Consider the following 18,790-nt stretch of genomic DNA (forward strand, 5'->3'; position numbering starts at 1 on the left):
AGGGATCTAAATTGTTCACAACACCCATCTGTGTTAAGTGGGTGATATGTAATGACTTGAAGTAATTAGCCCACTGGACTCTGCTCTCAAAGCTGAACACAATGAAATACATTTGGCAATTTGTAACTTTGATAGTTTTCTATTAGGGCCACAAACGCTCATCCCTTAGAGGCTGTACTGGATGTCAATGGCAAGGCTTGGCAGCAGAGGGGCTTCAGGTGAGGCCTCTGTGGGAGGAGGCCAGGGGATGCCCTGTGCCAGACACAGGTGCTCCAGCTGTCTTTGCAAGGAACCCACCACAGGCCACCACTGAGCCCATCAGCCAAGCTGGCAGTGGCTCCGTGAAAATGTCTGAGCAAGGGCTGAAAATGTTGAGGGGGAGACAACATGGAGAGTATGAGGGATGGAGGGTGCGGGAAAAATAGAGGGAAGAGCAGAGGGAATAATAGGGTCAGAGGACTAGGAGCTGCTCTGTAGCACAGCAGGTACTTCCCAAAGGGACTGTGGCTTACGGATAAGCCAGTGATGGAACAGGTACTCCTCTGAAGGGACTGTAACCCGTAGAGGACCCATGCTGGAGCACAGGACAGTAATGAGAAGGAAGGAGCAGCAGAAAGAAACTGCTGTGTTTCCTCCTGACCCTGACCTCCCACAATGCTCATTGGCTCACTGAAGGGACTGTGTGTAATCTGCAACAATAAAAAGGGAAACAGAGAGGTATCTGGAATGAAGCTGATTCTGGGAGAGGAGGAGGATAGGATTTTTAATGCGTCTTCTGTTTCCTAATACCCAAGTCACTAATTAAATATTTGTGTTAATTGGGAATAAATTAAGTTAAATTCTCCAAATTGAGTCTGTTTGCCGGTGACAGTAATTGGTGAGTGATTTCTCTTTCTTTATTTCAATCCATGAGTTTTCTCACTCCTTTTCCTCCTATTTCACCCTGCAATGCATAGCAGGGGATGAGGGATGGGTGAATGGCTGTGTGGGTGCTTGGCTGCTAGCGAGGGACAATCCACCTTAGAGGTTATAATGGTTTGGGGTAGATAAATGAAATTGAGTAGGTGATACTTCATCCCATTGAGTGTCTAGAGGTATAGAGCCACTAACATCCCCTGTGCAGTGTCTGTTGTTAATACAAGGTTTGGCTTTAACCTCTCATTAGACGTATACACTTAGTCATCCCCCTGTCCACTTCCTGACAAAGGCATGGACATCCCGCTCCATTTAGTGCCTTTTGAAGTTCCACTTTGATCCAGGTGAAGGGTGAATTAAAGTAACAGGGTGTAGACAGTTAACAAGGATCTCCCAGTTTATTGGATAACTGCTGTCTGAAGGTGTGTAGCAAAGGTGAGTGACTACTGGTGAGTCACACTGGAAGTGCCCAAGACTCATATTTAAATTGTATTCCTCCCCTGCCCCCAGCCAAGCCTCATATCCTGCATGCATGGAGCAGTGCAACAATCTTCCCCCTGTTCTGTGTTCCCATGCCAAATGACAAAGCGTCATTTGTAGGCCAGATGTGCCATCCTGCTGCCAGCTGCATATGATGCTTGAGGTCATGGACTGAGACAGAAGCAGTGGCATTAGGCTGCCTGACAGTGCCCTGTCACTGTTCTTTCCTGCCTAGCACATCTTCAGCATGTGTCAGCTGGAGAAACTTGACCAAGTAAATTACTTGCTCAGAGTTTTCTAGGGATGGAGCTGTGTATACTGTAACAAATAAACAGGTAGAGATAACCTACAAGAAAATATTAACTGCTTGTGGGGTGGGTAAACTTCAGGAACCATGCAGGGCAACCTAGGGCCCGTATTGAGCCTACACAGATGTCTGGATTGCACCTGTGTACACAAAGCTGCAGCTATTAAGTGTCCCATCTGGGATTCTTATTATGGTAATTACACTAATATGTGTAGAGACTAAGCGCAAGAAAGCACCTCATGGTGAGATCCTCTTCTGCATCTGCGGGATAGCAGATGAGGTCTGTCCCAAAGAGCTTGCTATGGACATGGACAACACAGGATAAAGCAGAAAGGTATAATAAGGAAACTTAGCCATAAATGTTCTCATGAGACTCTCAATTTTTTTCTCAGCTTCTTTTTCTGTGTACTGCTACTGATTCAATTTCCCTGTTCAGCTGCTCACATTTAGCAGTTCTTGTCCAGCTGCATGGTAGAAATCGTAGAAACCATTTAATGCAAGCATTCATTGATGGGTTGTGTAGGCTTAGGGAAGGGGGAGAAGAGGAGAGTTCTGGTATACTTAAACCCTCAAGAATGTCCTAATCTTGTAAAGAGTATGAGTCTACTGCATGCAGGTCTCTGTAAAGTTTATAGATGAACTGAGACCCATAGAGGTGCCTCTGTGTCAAAGTTGAACTGTTCACATGTAGCTCTGTTTATTATCCCTAGGTAGAAGAAAAATAGCCTGCTTTTAATTAATGGGAGAAAATGCTACATCTACATTTGCTTTGTTTTGGCTAAAAAGCTGTTTTAATTCCACTTAGCTAAATAAATATTACCCTGTATGTCAAACGTAAGCGTATTTAAACTCAACTTACTGGTTTGCTCGCACCTGTAACCAATACATGTGAAAGCCATGTGAAAGTGCCCACACAGGGATACGTGCTGGCTTGACATTTTAATATGAAGTTCAACCCCTGTACCTTCTAGGTGTGGACCTCCCCTTAGTAGCCTCCGGCAGTAAAAGTGATGTCTTCTGCTTATACAAATAACAGTAGCCACCAGTTAAAACTTGACTGCGTGCTGCCCACTGTGTTCTCACCATTGATGTTTTTACACGAGACCACAAGTTTACTGGCAGTGTACTCTATTTCTTTTAAAAGATAATGCATTACATCTGACTGCATCTGTCTCCAGAGCTCACAACCTGCACACTCATTTTAAATACATCTCTCAGGACAGCCCACAAAGCCATCTTAAGACTTCCAAAATGTTGAACACAAAATGCAATTACACTGCATGGGAGTGCTAAGGAAAGATATTTGTTCAAAATAACTATCTATGTGTATGTTAAACATTTTTAAGTCTTTCTGTGTGTGGTGATTTCACCCTGATGGGCAGGGAAACTCCACCACAACTTATCTCGTACTCCCCCTCCTCAAAAGAACAGGAGAAAATATGATAAAAAAAGGCTTATGGGTTGAGATAAAGACAGGGCAATCACTCAGCAGTTACTGTCACGGGCAAAACAGACTCAGCATAAGGAAGACTAATGCAATTTATTGTCTGCTAATAACAGACTACAGCAGTGAGAACTAAAAGCAAACTAAAACCACCTCACATCCCTCTCCACTGACTCTCTTCTACATCCTCCTCCTGAGCAGCACAGGAGAACAGGGGATGGGAGCAGTGGTCAGTCCCTGATGCTGCATCTCCACCTCTCCTTCATGGTCACTCTGCCCCTGTTCCACATGGGGTCTCTCCCACGGGATGCCATCCTTCCCAAACTGAGCCTGCGGGGGCTGCCCATAGGCAGCAGCTCTTCAAGAACTAATTCCACATGGCTCTGTACCACGGGGTCCATCCCCCAGGAGCAAGCTGCTCCAACACGGGTCCCCCATGGGTGGCAGCTCCCCCCAGATCCCATGCTCCTGCATGGGCTCCTCTCCATGGGCTGCAGCGTGGAGATCTGCTCCATGTGGGACCCATGGGCTGCAGGGGGACAGCCTGCTCCACCAGGGGCTTCTCCACAGGCCACAGGGGAACTGCTTCTCCATGCCTGGAGCACCTCCTGCCCTCCTTCTGCACTGACCTTGGGGTCTGCAGGGCTGATTCTATTACATTTATCACTCCTCTCTGCCAGCTGCTCTTGCACAACACTTTTACCTTTCTTCAACCTGCTTTCTCAGAGGTCCAACCAGCATCACTCCCTGGCTTGGCTCTGGCCAGTGGCAGGTCCATTTTGCAGCCATCTAGAGCTGGCTCTGATCTGACATGAGGCAGCTGCTGTGCTCTGATCACAGAGGCTATCCCCACAGCCCTGACACTACAAAACATTTTGGTGTAAACCAAATACAACATGTAGAAAAGCTCTGCTATGATTTTCTTGTCTGTTTTTCGTTGTCATTGTTTTGTGTTTTTTTTTTTTTTTTTTTTCTCCCGCTTATCTTGCATTGAACTATTGACTATCAGAATATCATTTATTTAATTTAAATAGGTGAAAAAAATAGCTGTGTTTTACACATCCATCTCTAGTTCTGGTGGAGTGGCTGGATACTGTTATGGCATGATATAGACGAGAGTTTTCTTGTTGCGATAGAACAGCAGTGCTTAATCACACAAATAATGATGTAGTTTGTGGCTGTATTTGTTGGAGGCTGCAATCAAGAGATGTGATATAACATTTTGGCTCGGCTGTGGATATGTGGCTCAGCCCCAGTCAGCCAGTTCTTCCTCCAGTGGAAATGTTACATCCTTCTTTTAGAAGCATAAAACCCATTAGTGGTCGGATAGGTTGTTTGCAGAGGGTGGTACTGTAGCATTAGGATCTAGGTATCTACTAGTTAAATAGCTGTCATAATTAAATAAAAAACAACACTGCAATTTTACATGGTGCATTACTTGTTGATTACTGTTTGGCTGCTTTAATACTGTTGCCAACAGAAGATAGGAATTGTACTATCCTATGCTATATATTATAGGAGATGGGATGGTAATACTAGCAAAAATGAAAAAGAAAAAACACGTCCAGGGATGGGGCATCCACAGCTTCTCTGGGCAACCTGTTCCAGTGCCTCACTACCCTTACAGTGAAGAATGTCCTCCTAATGTCTAGTCTAAATCTATCCTCTTTTAGTTTAAGACCATTCCCCCTTGTCCTATCAGTTCTTTAAATATAACATGGAAATTATTTCTGAAATCTAGTAAGGGAGTACTTTGTGCATCATTCAGGTAAATGGATATCTGCTAATTAAATACGTAGTACAGTTTAGAAGTTTCTGTATGCATTCAGCCTTCTATGTGTGTTCAGCTACTGTAGAAAGATTTATTTTTAAAAGCTGTAGTAATCAATCTTCAGGTTCTTTGAAAAATTGCCTCTGAGTTTAGTGCTTGCTATGATCTTCATTAAATATTTTATGTGGTCTGTGCCAATTAAGAACATTAGCATAAGAAGATATCTAACATGAACCAGTAACCTTAGGAAAAACAAATTGTTATGCTTTGAACATGAAAGCAGGGTTATTAACAAGAAGTGACTTATCAAGTGTACATAAAATGACCCGAACAAAGTGTGCGTCATCGTACATGCATGCCCTCATTTACCATCTGGTTTCTGTTTTATGACCCCTGCCATGGATTTATTTTGTGCTAGTGGACAAACAATTGAACAATTGGAAAACTCTTAAAAACACAAGCTGGAACGTAAGGATAGCTTACGGCAGTCTTTCATGTGGTCTGTGTTGTGTGCAGAAAAAAACATTTTAGAGAGAAGATGAGTTGAACTGTAAACATTGCATCCTGATAATTCTTTCATATAGTCATATAGTTTTGATTTCTTTTACTTTCTTTCTCCAGATTTTCCTTGAAGAAAGAAAGCTAAGAATGCAACCAACAATAAAGTGAAAAAGCTGTGCAGCTGAAGAAGTGTTCTTCCACTTGGTGAAAATGTCTTTTATTTTTTGACAACAATTAAAGAACAATGGGGTCAAACACACTTGGGAAGGCTGCAACATTGGATGAACTTTTGAATGCTTGTATCGAAATGTTTGGTAGGAGTTTTCAATGTTCTGTTTTGTTGTTCTTGAAATTCATCTTATAGCATAACCCCTGCAGTTCTCTGATTTAGCCAGTCTTTCCCTTGGCAAACAACATTTCTGTTCTGTAAAATTTTCCATGTTTCATATTGTCCCAGAATCATGCAGGCCAGAATATGCATATGCATGTTTAAGCATATGCATACTCTGTTGCATTTTCTTCATACAGATAAAGCACAGCATTGGGTATAGTGGTTTTAAAAGTGATGACTTTGATCAGCACAAGCATTTAGTTGAATTGTTCAAGGAGTTATTTCTGGCATTGTCTTGAGTGGTTACACAGCTGCTTTTCTGACCAGTTGTTATTCTGAAAGGTTTTCCAAATCATCATGCAATAACTGGAAATAATATGACTTAAGGCTCATGTAATCTTTCTACTCTTATTAAAATGTGATATACCAGGTCTGAGGGAAAGAAGTGATGAAATGGACTTTGATCCACAGCACCATTAATCATGACATATGTCACCCTGCAGCCAGATGAGTTCATGGATGTGCTTAAATGATTTGAAATGGGGCCTTAATTCACAAAGCTACATTTCAAGTCTCTTGAAATGCAGGACAGCTTTTGATTTGAACGAGGTATATTTTTTCCCCTTGTGGAGAGAAACAAGCATATGAAGGTGAGAAAGATTAAATAATGAAGGGCCAGATCTTGCTACTGAATGTAGTGCATCCCTGTATACCCATTTTTGTAGACCACCACCATACCTAGTGCCCTAGAGAAGTAGCAGAGCCCATATACTTGATGTCTGCTGGAAGTCAAGCCTCTCTCCCTTGTATACACACTCTTGACAACTATAAATCTGTGTGTGGTTCCCATCTCATACGCACATATTGACTATTGTCTGTTGAAAGAGACAGAAAATAGTTTAAGATTGTGGATGAGGAGCACTGATGGTCAGCCAGCCTGCCAGGAAGAAACTTCCTGTAATCTCAGTGGCTATGTTGCAGAGATGCAAGGGTCTGTATGGCAGCTGGAGAATAGGATCCAGCACCTCCAGACCTGAGGTGTTGCTTTGAAATTGAATTCCTTGAGGCAGATCCCCTTTTTAAACAGTCTAATATTTAATTGGACTGTTTAAAACTCCAATAAAACAAATACTTTTAAATACCCAGCACTAGAATTTAGAAATATTTATCCCTAAATAGCATTTGTCTGTTTTACTTTTGTTTCCTATTTGGTAGATAACCACCTAACATTTTCACTTTTTATACCTTCTATCTCCACTTGAAGAATACCAGCTCCTCTCTGTTCATGACTAGTTAATTCACTTGTTGCTCTTTTGCAGATGACAAAGGAAATCAGTGCTCCAGCCATTTGCCAAGAACCTTTCTTCTAATGCACCGCTGGTACCTGCCTTCCACAGAGCTCGCTGGCAAGCTTCTGTCCACATATCCTTTCAGGAAGTCTTGCAAGTCAGCATTACAATGTTGAAAGCAGATTGCTTCTGAGACCGCATATAAAAAATGTCAGTTAATTACTGACAAACAGAGTTAGGTTTTGTTTTGTTTTGTTTTGTTTTCACACTAGGAGGTGGAAATCTGGGAGCTTTCTTCTGCTATTGGTTGTAGACTTTTTCCATAAGTACAAGTTTGCTGAGGCATGCTTTCTTTGAATAAATGGAGAAATGTTGCCAAGATAACTTTTCAAATATATGCTGGCAAGCATTGGACTAGTATGAACTACAGTGGTAGTTAAAAGCCCACGTCTTCAAAACTGTTCAGCAGAGTACTCAGAATAGTGTAATAGAGGCATTTTTGCTAGGGCAAAAGCCAAAATGGCAACTGATAAATGTTCTCTGTCTTAAGATGTTGTGAAAATGAATGAAATATCAGAGTATGCTGTAGTTACCTCTAGAAGTTTAATACCATTTCTTATTTATCTAGTGTAGAGTCACAGAATGCTGTAGATAAAAACAACACTACTGAATCAAGGCACACAAAGGTTTCTTTAACTAGTCTACATATAGAGATGCCAGTGGGGAGAACTGCAATGAATTCAGATTAAAAATCTGCTATTTCATGAGGTAGGCATGCCTCCGTTTTTATGCTGCTGCAGATACTATTATTGTAATTTCTTTTTCTGAACTTTAAAACTAAACCATGGAAATATGCTTTTTCTTTCTTTTTCTTTTCTCTTTCTCTTCTTTTTCTCTTTTCTTTGTCATTGTGAAGAAAAAGAATGTTTTTCTTCCTTCCTTCCTCTGGACTAAATTATATCGCTGCCAAGGAAGGGGAGAAGAGTACTGAAAGCAGGACTGATGAAGCCTTTTTCCCTGCTCTCATAGACATCAGAAGAGTGATCTTGTTTGCATGGCTATCATGGTAGAGCTGCCACTTAAATTCACATTTTCATTTCCCTGGAAAATCTTTTTCTGAGCACAGTGTCTCCCTCTAGACAAAGGATAATTGCAAGTGTCATCTGGGTGCCCTGGAAATGCAAGTCAGGGCACATGTGGGTGCCTTTTGTGTGTGTCACCCAATGCATCACTTTAATTTGGCATTTCAACAGAATGCTGCTGTGTTGTGCTCTGGTGAGTTAGCTAAAGGAAATTAGATGATAAAGTGCCTTTTGCGTGATGCCACCGATCCTTTCATTGGATCCTCTCTGCCCTAAAGCCTGTGGGTCTCAAATATTCATAAGTTCTATTGATTAAAATGTGAGTATACCAGTACAGCCACTGAATATTACACCTAAATCCCTCACTGTCTAAACCACCTTCTGTTGATTTCAGATACTGGATTTTGGAATTTCCTGCAGAATTTAACTTGGATCTTGGACTGATTCGCTTGACTGAAGAATTTAGAGAGTTAGCCAGCCAGCTCGGCTACGAGGATCACATCCATCTCATTGATATCTCCAGCATGTAAGGATGTCATGAGCTTCACCATCTTTCCTTCTATTCTCTGTAACAGCAGAATTCCAATTTTGTGCAAAACACAACAATATTAAGGGCCATCCTGCTCTTGAGAGAGTAAATAATCATTTACAAAAACCCTCTCATCTTCTAAATTTGAAGCAATTGAAATTCTAGTTGTAGTGTCACAGTAAAGAGAAGACTTATTTATACATATATATTTAATATAAAAGATAAAGAAATCATTTTTCTGACTGTTGAAAAAGCTAATGCTAATTAAATTACTTTTTTTCTTGTAACTTTTCATACAGAATGACAAGCAATGCAGAGACTGGCACATTATGTAAATTTTATATTTTCCTATGGAAGCATTTTTATTCTTGCATCTGAAACCTGTTTAATTTTGCCGATGCCTTTCTGTGTTCTTTTTTCTATGATTTAACTGGATAATCTTTAGCATCAACATGTGTGATTTTCTTGCTTCAAAGTGATTACACTACTATTTCCATGACTTCCCAAAAGTTACCTTTTAAACATAGCCAGGCAGGTTTCCGTATCTCACGTGATATTGCAGATTTTCTTCTAAAATGTGACATATTCAGAATGATTTTTTTTTCTTTATTTAAAAAAAAAAAAATGTCATAGTAATCTGGAAGGACAGCTAATTTCAGTGAGGGTTGCAAGTTGCAACAATGCCAGTGAAATCACATAAATGCAGGTTCCTAGATCTTCATTTTAAAATATTGATTTAGCAACCACTTTCCACTCTGTGAAGTGCCTTTACTGTATTTGGGTAGGAATTATTCCATTGCTCACAAGTAAATGATTAACCTTTGATACACAAACTCCATACTGTTTTGGTAGCTGTTTTTCTGATGGTATTTCTGCTGTTATATTGTTTCATGGACTTGTGGTTTTACACAGTAAAAATTAATCTTTGATGTTATTCAAGTCTTCTTTTTCTTAATCACAGTTTTGTGTTACTTATTTTTATTCTGGTCCCAAGGCATTTTTGAATTACAGCTTCCTGTATCATAGAGAAGAATACGTTGTCCTTTTGTTTCTATAGAAGCCTTCTATCATTTATCATGTGCAGTAGCACCTCTGAGTGCTACTGAGTGCCCTGAGTTCCTTACCCCTTATTGCACACCTGAATATATCTTACTCTGAGTGTTTATTATGTGCTGGATGTCATAGCTCAGAAAAGTCATGATCTGTCTCTTGAAAATTTTATGCAAACTGTAGGCTACACTCACTTGTACCCAAAGAGAAATGAGAAGTGTGCTTATTTTTCTGTTGCAGTCCTTCCTATGACTGGATGAGAAGAGTTACACAGAGGAAGAAGATTTCCAAGAAAGGAAAAGCCTGCCTGCTGTTTGATCATCTGGAGCCCATTGAGCTGGCTGAACATCTCACTTTTCTGGAGCATAAATCTTTTAGGAGAATTTCTGTAAGAAGCCCACAACTTTGTCACTTCCAATTAGGAGCATGTCCTTTAAGAGCTTGTTCATATGGTTTAATAGAACATTTTTACATTTCAGTGTCGTTAATCTTTATAATCCTTCATATGATGTACATAGCCATGGCTGCAGCAGCACTTCCTTAATCTTTTTCATGACCAATGATTTTAGTGACAGAATTCAATTTTGTGCAGAAACTCTGGGTGAAAATTGCTGCTAAAAGCTACTGCAGCCATGTGTCACAGTAGTTGATTAAGCTAATGTTATTGCTCAAAATATTCAGGTGCGTTTTTGGTTTTTTTCCTCTGCAGAAAACAGTTAATTCCTTTTCAGGAAAAAGCGGAATCTTTGCACTTCATAATTTTTGAAGAGACTGAAATACCTATATAGCACTTCTCTAGACTACCTTCACTCCCAACTGCTTCAGAAACCATCCTTTCATTTTTCAGCTTAGCATCAGAGGATAATTAAAGTTGGAAAGATCTCAGGAGGCCTCTAACCCAATCCCATACCCAAAGCAGAGTCAGCTCTGAGTTCAGTCCATGCTCCTCAGGCCCTTATTGAGTTGGGTCTTGAAAGACTGCACAACTTCCCTTTCTTCCTGCTCTTTGGGCTCGGGTGATTCCTTGTCCTCCCACACTCTCTATTTCCTCATCAATATATTTCCATGTCTATTGTTGCATCAGCTTGATGCTCCTGACATTCAAAGACTGCCTGATCACACACCTGATGAGGTGTGTTTGTTACAGAATAGAGTATGGAATTACTAAATGTGTGTATTACCTCAATATAAATAATGTAGACAGCATTCAGATACATGTAAGATATCTGTGCATGCCTCTACCTTGGGCTCTTTTCTGTGGCTTTTCATTTCCTAGATGATCTTTGTCTTGCATGGCTTGATAAACATGATTGTTTGTAACTAGAACAAATCTAGAAGACCTCTGTGGTTCCAGTTTTGGAGAAGATAGATATTGGTACTGAGGAAAATTCAGATACAATTGCTGCGTGTCCACACAGGATTGTACATAAGCAAGAGGCAAAAATTGATAAAAATGAAAGTAGTGGCTAAAGCAAAACAAATGAGTAAACCAAATGCCAACAGAAATGCCGATTTCTGCTTGAAAATGTCTATCTGAAAAGGGCACATGATGCTACTGTATCTGGAGGCAAATGGAAGAAAGCCATAAGCTCTCAAGATGATAAGTTGTCTTCTGCAAAAATATGAGATTTTTAAAAAGAGTTTTCATGAAAGAAATCAAGATCCAAAGCTAAAAAAAGTATGTTTTTTGTTTATTTGTTAGTTTCAGTAGAGGAAGGAAAAAGAGATCAAGGAGGAGTTAAGACCAGTCTAAATAGAATGTCTCTTTTGACATCCTTTAATAATGTTCAAAGGTTTATTCCTTGAGACTTCAAATCATAGGAAAACACCCTATAGTGATCTGTGAAAAGCTAACCTCAAAGGTAAAGGGACAAGAACAAAAGGATTGGATTTCTAAATACATTTAAGATATATTTGAATTCAGGTGGGAATTCCAGAAAGATGACTCAGACCTGCAATAATTGTTTTTTCTTGTTGATTTTTTTTAATTGTGATTTAATTTTTCTGCTTGAATTTTGCTAGCTGAGATGTTTCTCTGCAACCAGTTAGAGTTAACTAATCTTATACTACCCTGTAATGTGAAGAAGTAGTTTGAAGTTGTGTTTCCTATTTGCTTGAAACAAGTAAAAAAAATGTTGTAAAAACGGTGCATTTCCAGGAAATAAAGTAAGGGCAGACATCAGAATACAGAGTCTGAAAAACAAGCCCAGTATCTTTGACCCAATTTGCAGAGGAACTGAGAGCTGCTGCAGAGAAACAACTAGCATTTATGTGGAGGTGTCAATGAGTCCAGGTGATCTGGAATCTGCTTAGAAATGTAACAGTGCCACTTATTTTTGCAGGGTAGACTAAAGTGTTTTCCAAAAGTTATGTAATTGTAGACAATGATTAGTCTGAATCTTGTCTTTGAGCTTACCTATTAAAAATAAATAAATAAATGGACAGGCGAAGAGAGAAAGGAGAGTGGTAACTATAATAGAATAGGTAGAGCAGAAGTTATATATTAAGTAATAAAAATAAGACCAAAAAATACTTTTAAGAAAGCACTGGTGTGCATCAGGGTCTACTGATCCTGAATCTCAGTTTCTTTCTAAATAAGTGGAGCTTTGAAGGGAAAAAAAAAAAAATAAAGTTTAATTTTGATTCTTAAGTTGTCCATCATTTTACTGAAAATGCCTTTCTTCTGTTAGTTCACAGACTACCAAAGCTATGTGATCCATGGCTGCTTGGAGAACAATCCTACTTTGGAGAGGTCTATTGCTTTATTTAACGGTATCTCCAAATGGGTCCAGCTCATGGTTCTCAGCAAGCCAACACCACAGCAAAGGGCAGAAGTAATCACAAAGTTTATAAATGTTGCACAGGTGAGTCTTGTATATTAGTCTTCTTTCTCCAATATAAAGCAATAATAAAAATAGAGATTGCAGAAAGCTGAACTAGCTGCTCTTTGTGCTGTTTCCCCAGTGAATAGCCTGTTCAACCTAAGTGCTAGGTTTTTATTCAGGTGTGGTATGACTGCATTTTTAAATTAGCAGACTAAACTATAAAACGTGTTTTTTCTTTGTTGTTTTCTAGTTGTCAACTGTCACTATTGTGAGTTTCCTGTGTAGCCAATCCAATTAAATAAATGCTGAACGATTCCCTTACATCCCTTGGTTTAGTCATTTCTGATTTATCCATGGTAGTATGTCTCCTTTAGCTTGTCTTGTGTGATATGGGATAGCTGCCACATGTATTTCTTTTATTTTTAATTTTTCATGATCTATCTCTCCTGCAGAAGCTCCTTCATCTCCAGAACTTCAACACACTGATGGCAGTTGTGGGAGGTCTCAGCCACAGTTCTATTTCTCGCCTGAAAGAGACTCATTCTCATCTGTCTTCAGAAGTCACAAAGGTATGGTGGACTCCAGAATAAAAAACATATTGAGCAGAACATCCCCTCTTGGAGGTCTGATGGGCTCTGCAGTCCAGGTCTCACCAGCACAATATTTGGATCATGGCAGGGCATCCTAAAAGGCACTTTGGTTGGGTTTCTCTCGGTGGAGAAGGATCAGCTCACAGAGATCCTCTGCTTGATTGCCTGTGCTGGGGAAGAAATTAACGCTGTCGACACCCTACCATGAGTTATGCTCATTTAAAACAGATTAAGGAAATGCTATGAATGCTTTCACAGGGACTTGCTTCTCTGGCTGTTTGTAGGACTGGAACGAAATGACAGAGCTGGTCTCTTCCAATGGAAACTACTGCAACTACCGCAAGGCTTTTGCTGACTGTGTTGGCTTCAAAATTCCTATTTTAGGAGTTCATTTGAAAGACTTGATTGCTGTCCATGTCATTTTTCCTGACTGGATAGATGAAAATAAAGTAAACATAGTGAAAATGCAGCAGCTTTCCATCACCTTGAGCGAACTGGTTTCCCTGCAAACTGCCTCTCATCATTTAGAGCCTAATATGGATTTAATTAACCTGCTAACAGTAAGTATTGTGCAAGTTCCAATTCACTTCCATTACACAAGTTCCAATTGACTTCTGTTATTCAGATGTTGAATGTCAGTACAAGAAAGGTACATGTCGTTATCTCATTTTTGTTTTAAAAAAGGAGACAACACAAAACAGAAAGTAATTCACATGAGATGTGAATAAAGTCAGAGAGAGTTTCATTGATGCAGTATGTGATGGCTGGGTGTAGAAACAGAAGAGGAATGCATCAATTATTTTTTTAAGAATGACAGAAAGAGAGGTGTATGTATATGAGGAGAAGTAAAATCTAAGTTCTGACTGCTTAGAATTTAGGTTTATATTTCCCGTGCAAAGATTAGATGAAGTGTTTGCATGCTCACATTAAGGAAATTCTAACTTGGGAGTAATTCTGTTCTGTCTCACCTGTGCTTTGTATGAGGTACAGTGCTCTTCCTATCCAATAAATATACATGTTCTTGCATGATGTTGAACTGCTCCTGCAAAACAAAACAAACAAACAAACAAAACCCACAACAACAACAACAAAAGCCCATAATTGATAAGGCTAAAAGAGATTAATTTTAAGTCCCCTTTTTAATATGTAGATATTTAATTTCAAAACATACTGAAGCATGCAGCCTGAACCTACAGACCAAATCCTGCTCCTATTGAAACTTATTCCACTTAGCACTGATCTGAACTGTAGAAGCATTTGACCCAGCACTGTGGTTTGTTCAGTTTAAGGAAAAAAAAAAAAAAAAAAAAAAAAACAGCATTTTGGAATTAAAGACAGAACTGGAGAAACAGCTTGAAGACAATAAACTTTTGTTATAAAAGAGTTCATGGTTCATGTTGCACACAGATAAAAGCAAGCCACCTACTCATCTGAGAGCAGTCTGAAACACATTACATTAGGTAAAGGACTCTCTTCATATGTGATCATGTTATGCTGCTTCTGTTCTTGTTATTTCAATTTGTCTTTCAGATCCCAAATCCAGACTGAAAGAGAAGCTGTTTGTTGTCATTAAGTCAGTAGAATTCTAAGTAAACTTAAGAAGCAAGCAACTAGGACAGATGTATGAACTAGGGCAGATTTGTGAACTTTTCCAGTGATTCTATTTACTTTGTTGGCTAGCATGAATTTCTTAAGACTGAGTTTATCTCCAAATTTCGTTTGTCTGGAAGCTGAACCTCTGCTTACGTTCTCATTAGCTGCTCTTCTTTCTTTTGGGTGATGGCTTGCATTCCAAAAGGAGCAGAAAGCATCATATTTTTCTAAAACTTTGTAGATTCATATCCATCATTGTATTGGTCTGAGTTCTTGTATTTTACCCGTTTCCCCATTTTTTAATATTTTTCTTGTTTTGTTTTCAGCAAAATGATAGAGATTTTATTTATACTCACATAATATTTTATTCAGTAGATTTAATTTACCAGGAGAAGTAATTGAGTACAATATGAGTACTTCTTCACTTATGATGCTCTTACGTATTTGTTCCTCCTATAGCTTTGCTGGCTTTGGTAACAATTGAGCCAATCTGACCATAAATAATTGAAGCTGCATGCTCCAATATTAATTCCAGACCCAATCAAAGGTTAAAATTAACTTGTGACACTTTATATCTTTTATGATTCCATGGTGGTACCTGTTCAGCAGTGATGGAGACAGCTATAGGTCCTAAAACCTTTCCAGAGAAATTCTGTCTACTTGTTTAATCATGTGGGAGTTTTGACTTAAGACAGCAACTCCTGGAAGGGTAACAACAAATTTATACAAGAGACCTCTTGGCCCTGAACTTTGGTAGATCTCATAATATTATAAATATTTTCACGTTTTTTTACCAGCATCTAAGTTTTGTCCTCATTTATACCATAAGAATACATTTCAGTATATTTTTTTATAGTGGCCTCTTGCACGTTAATAATGAACTTTTACAGAAGAAATGCTTCTTTCAATATTTTTGTTAATAACAAAGTTTTAAATTATAGGCTGGGGTCAGAAGAAGAGGAGAAGAAATGCTGGGTTTGCATCCCAAAGCTGATAAGAACTGCAGGCTAAAAATACTTGACCTTGCTATGTGCAAATGGTCTTTTAGCAGATTTAGCCTCCCTTGCTGCCAAAGTCATCCCCAGTTTTCAGAGCATGAGGAAAAAAATATTAAATTTATAGCTATATCCTCCCACTCTAATATAAACTCTGTAAAAAATGTCCCATCTTTATGTTGCTCAGAGGATCTCCCTTCCAAAACTAGTAAATGTGTACAAATGTGTGCAGTGCTCTGCGTCATTTGTGCGTCAATCAGCTGGCTCAATTATTTGTTCACTTCTTCTGTTTTCCCATTAAGCCGCTTCTATCCCTGCAAGCTTTTAGTAGGTGTTTTGTTCTGATAAGCAATGTGTAAATCTCTCATCGAGCCTGCCTTGCTGTGCTGCATTTTACACTGCACTTAGCAAGTGCCAACAGCCTGGCCTGTGATGGCTCGACAAGTACATTGCTGGGTGCTGGTTTCCTAGTCCAACAACTTGCACTGTAAGATAAAATGGGCATTTCATGGACTAAGTGGGCAGGTGGGAATTTGCTCTGATCTTTCTTTTCCACAGTGAGGGAGCCTTGTCTGCTCCAGGCGAGCTGATCCCTTTCAAGTGTTTTGGGAATGATGTTTGAGGAAGCTGTGTTAAGAGCTATGAGGCAATGGCTGGCTTAAAAACTGGGGCATAGGGCAGGGTAGTAAAGTTCAAGCCACTTGGTCAAGGGTTTTACAGGCATTTCCCAGGTGCTATTGTGCACATTGACCAAAAGGGCTAATGGGGGGAAAGAGAACTTAAATCTCTCTGACTTCTGAAGTAGCTGCTGCAAGGTCAGCATTTAGGAAGATCGGAGCTCTCTCTTATTTTATATGTCTGCATGCAAACTTAAAGTCTGCTCCCTCCTTTTCTCTCTCTCTTCTTAAAGTCAGCATAAAACATTAGAGTCTAGCTCAAAGAATTTTAACTTTGATCACACACCTGAAAGAAGCCAATATTTTGCATGGAAGGCAAGATGCCACAAATAAGGCAAAGTTTTGTTGTATGGAGGGCAGTGAGACAAACACCAAGTTTACTGGCACAGGAGGCTGCAGAGACTGAGAGAGAGCTTTAGTGATGTGAGTCCTCACTTGGTCGTGTGTAAACGAGACCAAGTTACATGGGCAAGAGACCTGAATGTGGTGTGACTCAGCTGCCAGAAGGGAGCCAGAACGTGTTACACAAAGATGGACCAGCACTTTTGTGCCCATACTCAGCACTCTGAGTCCATGCTCTTCTTCCTCCTGTCCTGAGTTATCACCCACACTTGTCCCATCCCCACTGACTGCACCTGGCCCTGGCCCATATCCTGGTATCTGAAATCTGGAGCCATGACGCAGAAGTGGTAAAAGCAGAAATAAGCACAGGCTCAGCAGTGCACCCAAAAGAAATAATGGCTTTAGTGACATTTTCACAATTAGAAAACTTATGTTTGGACAAAAAGCTTAGGGGATTTTCTTACCTGCTGTGCAGTATTTCCACTTTTTAAAATTTCACAATGTGAATAAAAGCCTGTGGGTAAATATTTCATCACTTTCTGTGGATTGGGAGTGGATCTCAATCTCTTAACTAGTCTACAGTGCATTTAATACTGAGTTTATACTTATTTGAGTTAATACTGAGTTAATACTTATTTGGTGCCACCATTTTCTTCCCTGCTATTTTTAGGTCTCCACAGATATTTAACTAACCTGTTCTGAGACTGTATGCAAATGGCTGGAAAGTCCCATTCGTTTGTACAGTCTAGTGAAGAGAATGAGAAATATCTAAACAATCAAATTGAAAGTCACCCTCCCTAATTTTTCTTCAGTAAGTTCCACTTACAAAAATAAGCCATGCCTTTCTGATCCCCCTGCACCCTCCTCACCCCACACCCCAAATTGCTGAGGAAAAGAGGGCAGCAATGAAAGCCGGATTAGAATGGAAACCACCACCTGCTGCAAAGAGTGTCCTAGGAAAACTCTTAGTACACTTCATCTGTTAGCACAAAACTGTAGCTGAAATATAAAAGGACAACTTACTTAACTGCCCCATAGCCACTATGCCTGAATATTTTGTGCTAGAATTTGAAACTTCACTAGGATTTTGAAACGACGCAATACTTGATGCTTGCGCATTGTGCTTAATGAAGTGACATCTGCTGCTTATTACAAGGTGAGATAATTCAGGCAAGGGACGTTAAAACTCATTCAGTAGATATAAATGTATTTCTATCCCCAAAGGCTCCCAGACTGGTGATAAAACTGTGCTCTTTGGTAGCAGGGTGCAAGGCCTAACAACTCGTTCTGCTGTCAGTCCCTGTCTGATCTGACAGTGCCATTTGCTCCAAGTGAGTTGTGATTACTTACACTGCTAAGGAACCTAAGAACACAGCCACTGAATAAATAATACCTGAACAGTGTTTGATGCTTGATCTGCGTTATGTTTAGGACAGGTCCCCATGTTCCCCTGTGACAGCAACATGCCATGTGGCTGGGTGGATCTGCGGAGGGTCAGCTTTCACTGCTGCCCATGACCAAATTACAAAGCACAAAATTCAGTATAGTGTTATTGCTAGAAAGAATGAGTTATGCAAAATCCAGACACCCCTAAAGCAACGTGTTCACTCTTGAATGCAAACCTATCTTGGGAAAAAGGCACAGCCCTGTCTTGCTCATTGCATAAAATTTTGCCCAAGAGGAGGTGGTTCCTGGGACTGGTCCTGTACCTTACTAACTCAACAATTCAGGTTTACCTTCTGTTACAGTCATTTAGTCAGTAGTAATTCTGTCTGTCTTCTGTAAAATATCCTTTTAACTCAATCTTAGCTTAACTGGAGATTTGCAAGGTGGTTGGTAACTTCAGATCATGTCAATTACTCCAAAGCCAGTTAATGCAGAGAGATGATCACAGGAAACATGTGATGCTCGCTTCCTCTCACTGCATAATGGTGATTACATTTTACACCACAGATTACCTTTTTTTACACCACAGTGGTGATTACCTTTCTCCTTCATTACTTCAGCAGGGAGGAATTCACTGCAGACCTGCATCTGCGTGAGACCACAGCTGCCAAAGCGAAAGCAAA

The 18,790-nt window shown here is 39.7% G+C and overlaps 1 protein-coding gene across 6 annotated transcripts in view; it reads left to right on the forward strand.

The window, feature by feature from the left end:
- Nucleotides 1–18,790, forward strand: part of RASGRP3 (RAS guanyl releasing protein 3) — a 55,025-nt gene that overhangs the window by 19,692 nt on the left and 16,543 nt on the right. For all 6 annotated transcript variants that reach the window (XM_084513763.1, XM_084513765.1, XM_084513766.1 and 3 more), the window contains 8 exons: nucleotides 5,539–5,732; nucleotides 7,069–7,169; nucleotides 7,742–7,806; nucleotides 8,515–8,646; nucleotides 9,940–10,087; nucleotides 12,390–12,563; nucleotides 12,977–13,093; nucleotides 13,399–13,674. In XM_084513763.1, the coding sequence (XP_084369889.1) occupies nucleotides 5,663–5,732; nucleotides 7,069–7,169; nucleotides 7,742–7,806; nucleotides 8,515–8,646; nucleotides 9,940–10,087; nucleotides 12,390–12,563; nucleotides 12,977–13,093; nucleotides 13,399–13,674 (1,083 nt within the window). In that variant the 5' untranslated portion in view covers nucleotides 5,539–5,662. The remainder of the gene's footprint in view (nucleotides 1–5,538; nucleotides 5,733–7,068; nucleotides 7,170–7,741; nucleotides 7,807–8,514; nucleotides 8,647–9,939; nucleotides 10,088–12,389; nucleotides 12,564–12,976; nucleotides 13,094–13,398; nucleotides 13,675–18,790) is intronic.

Source organism: Aythya ferina (assembly GCF_964211825.1).
Source record: "Aythya ferina genome assembly, chromosome: 3".
NCBI classification, from domain to species: Eukaryota; Metazoa; Chordata; class Aves; order Anseriformes; family Anatidae; genus Aythya; species Aythya ferina.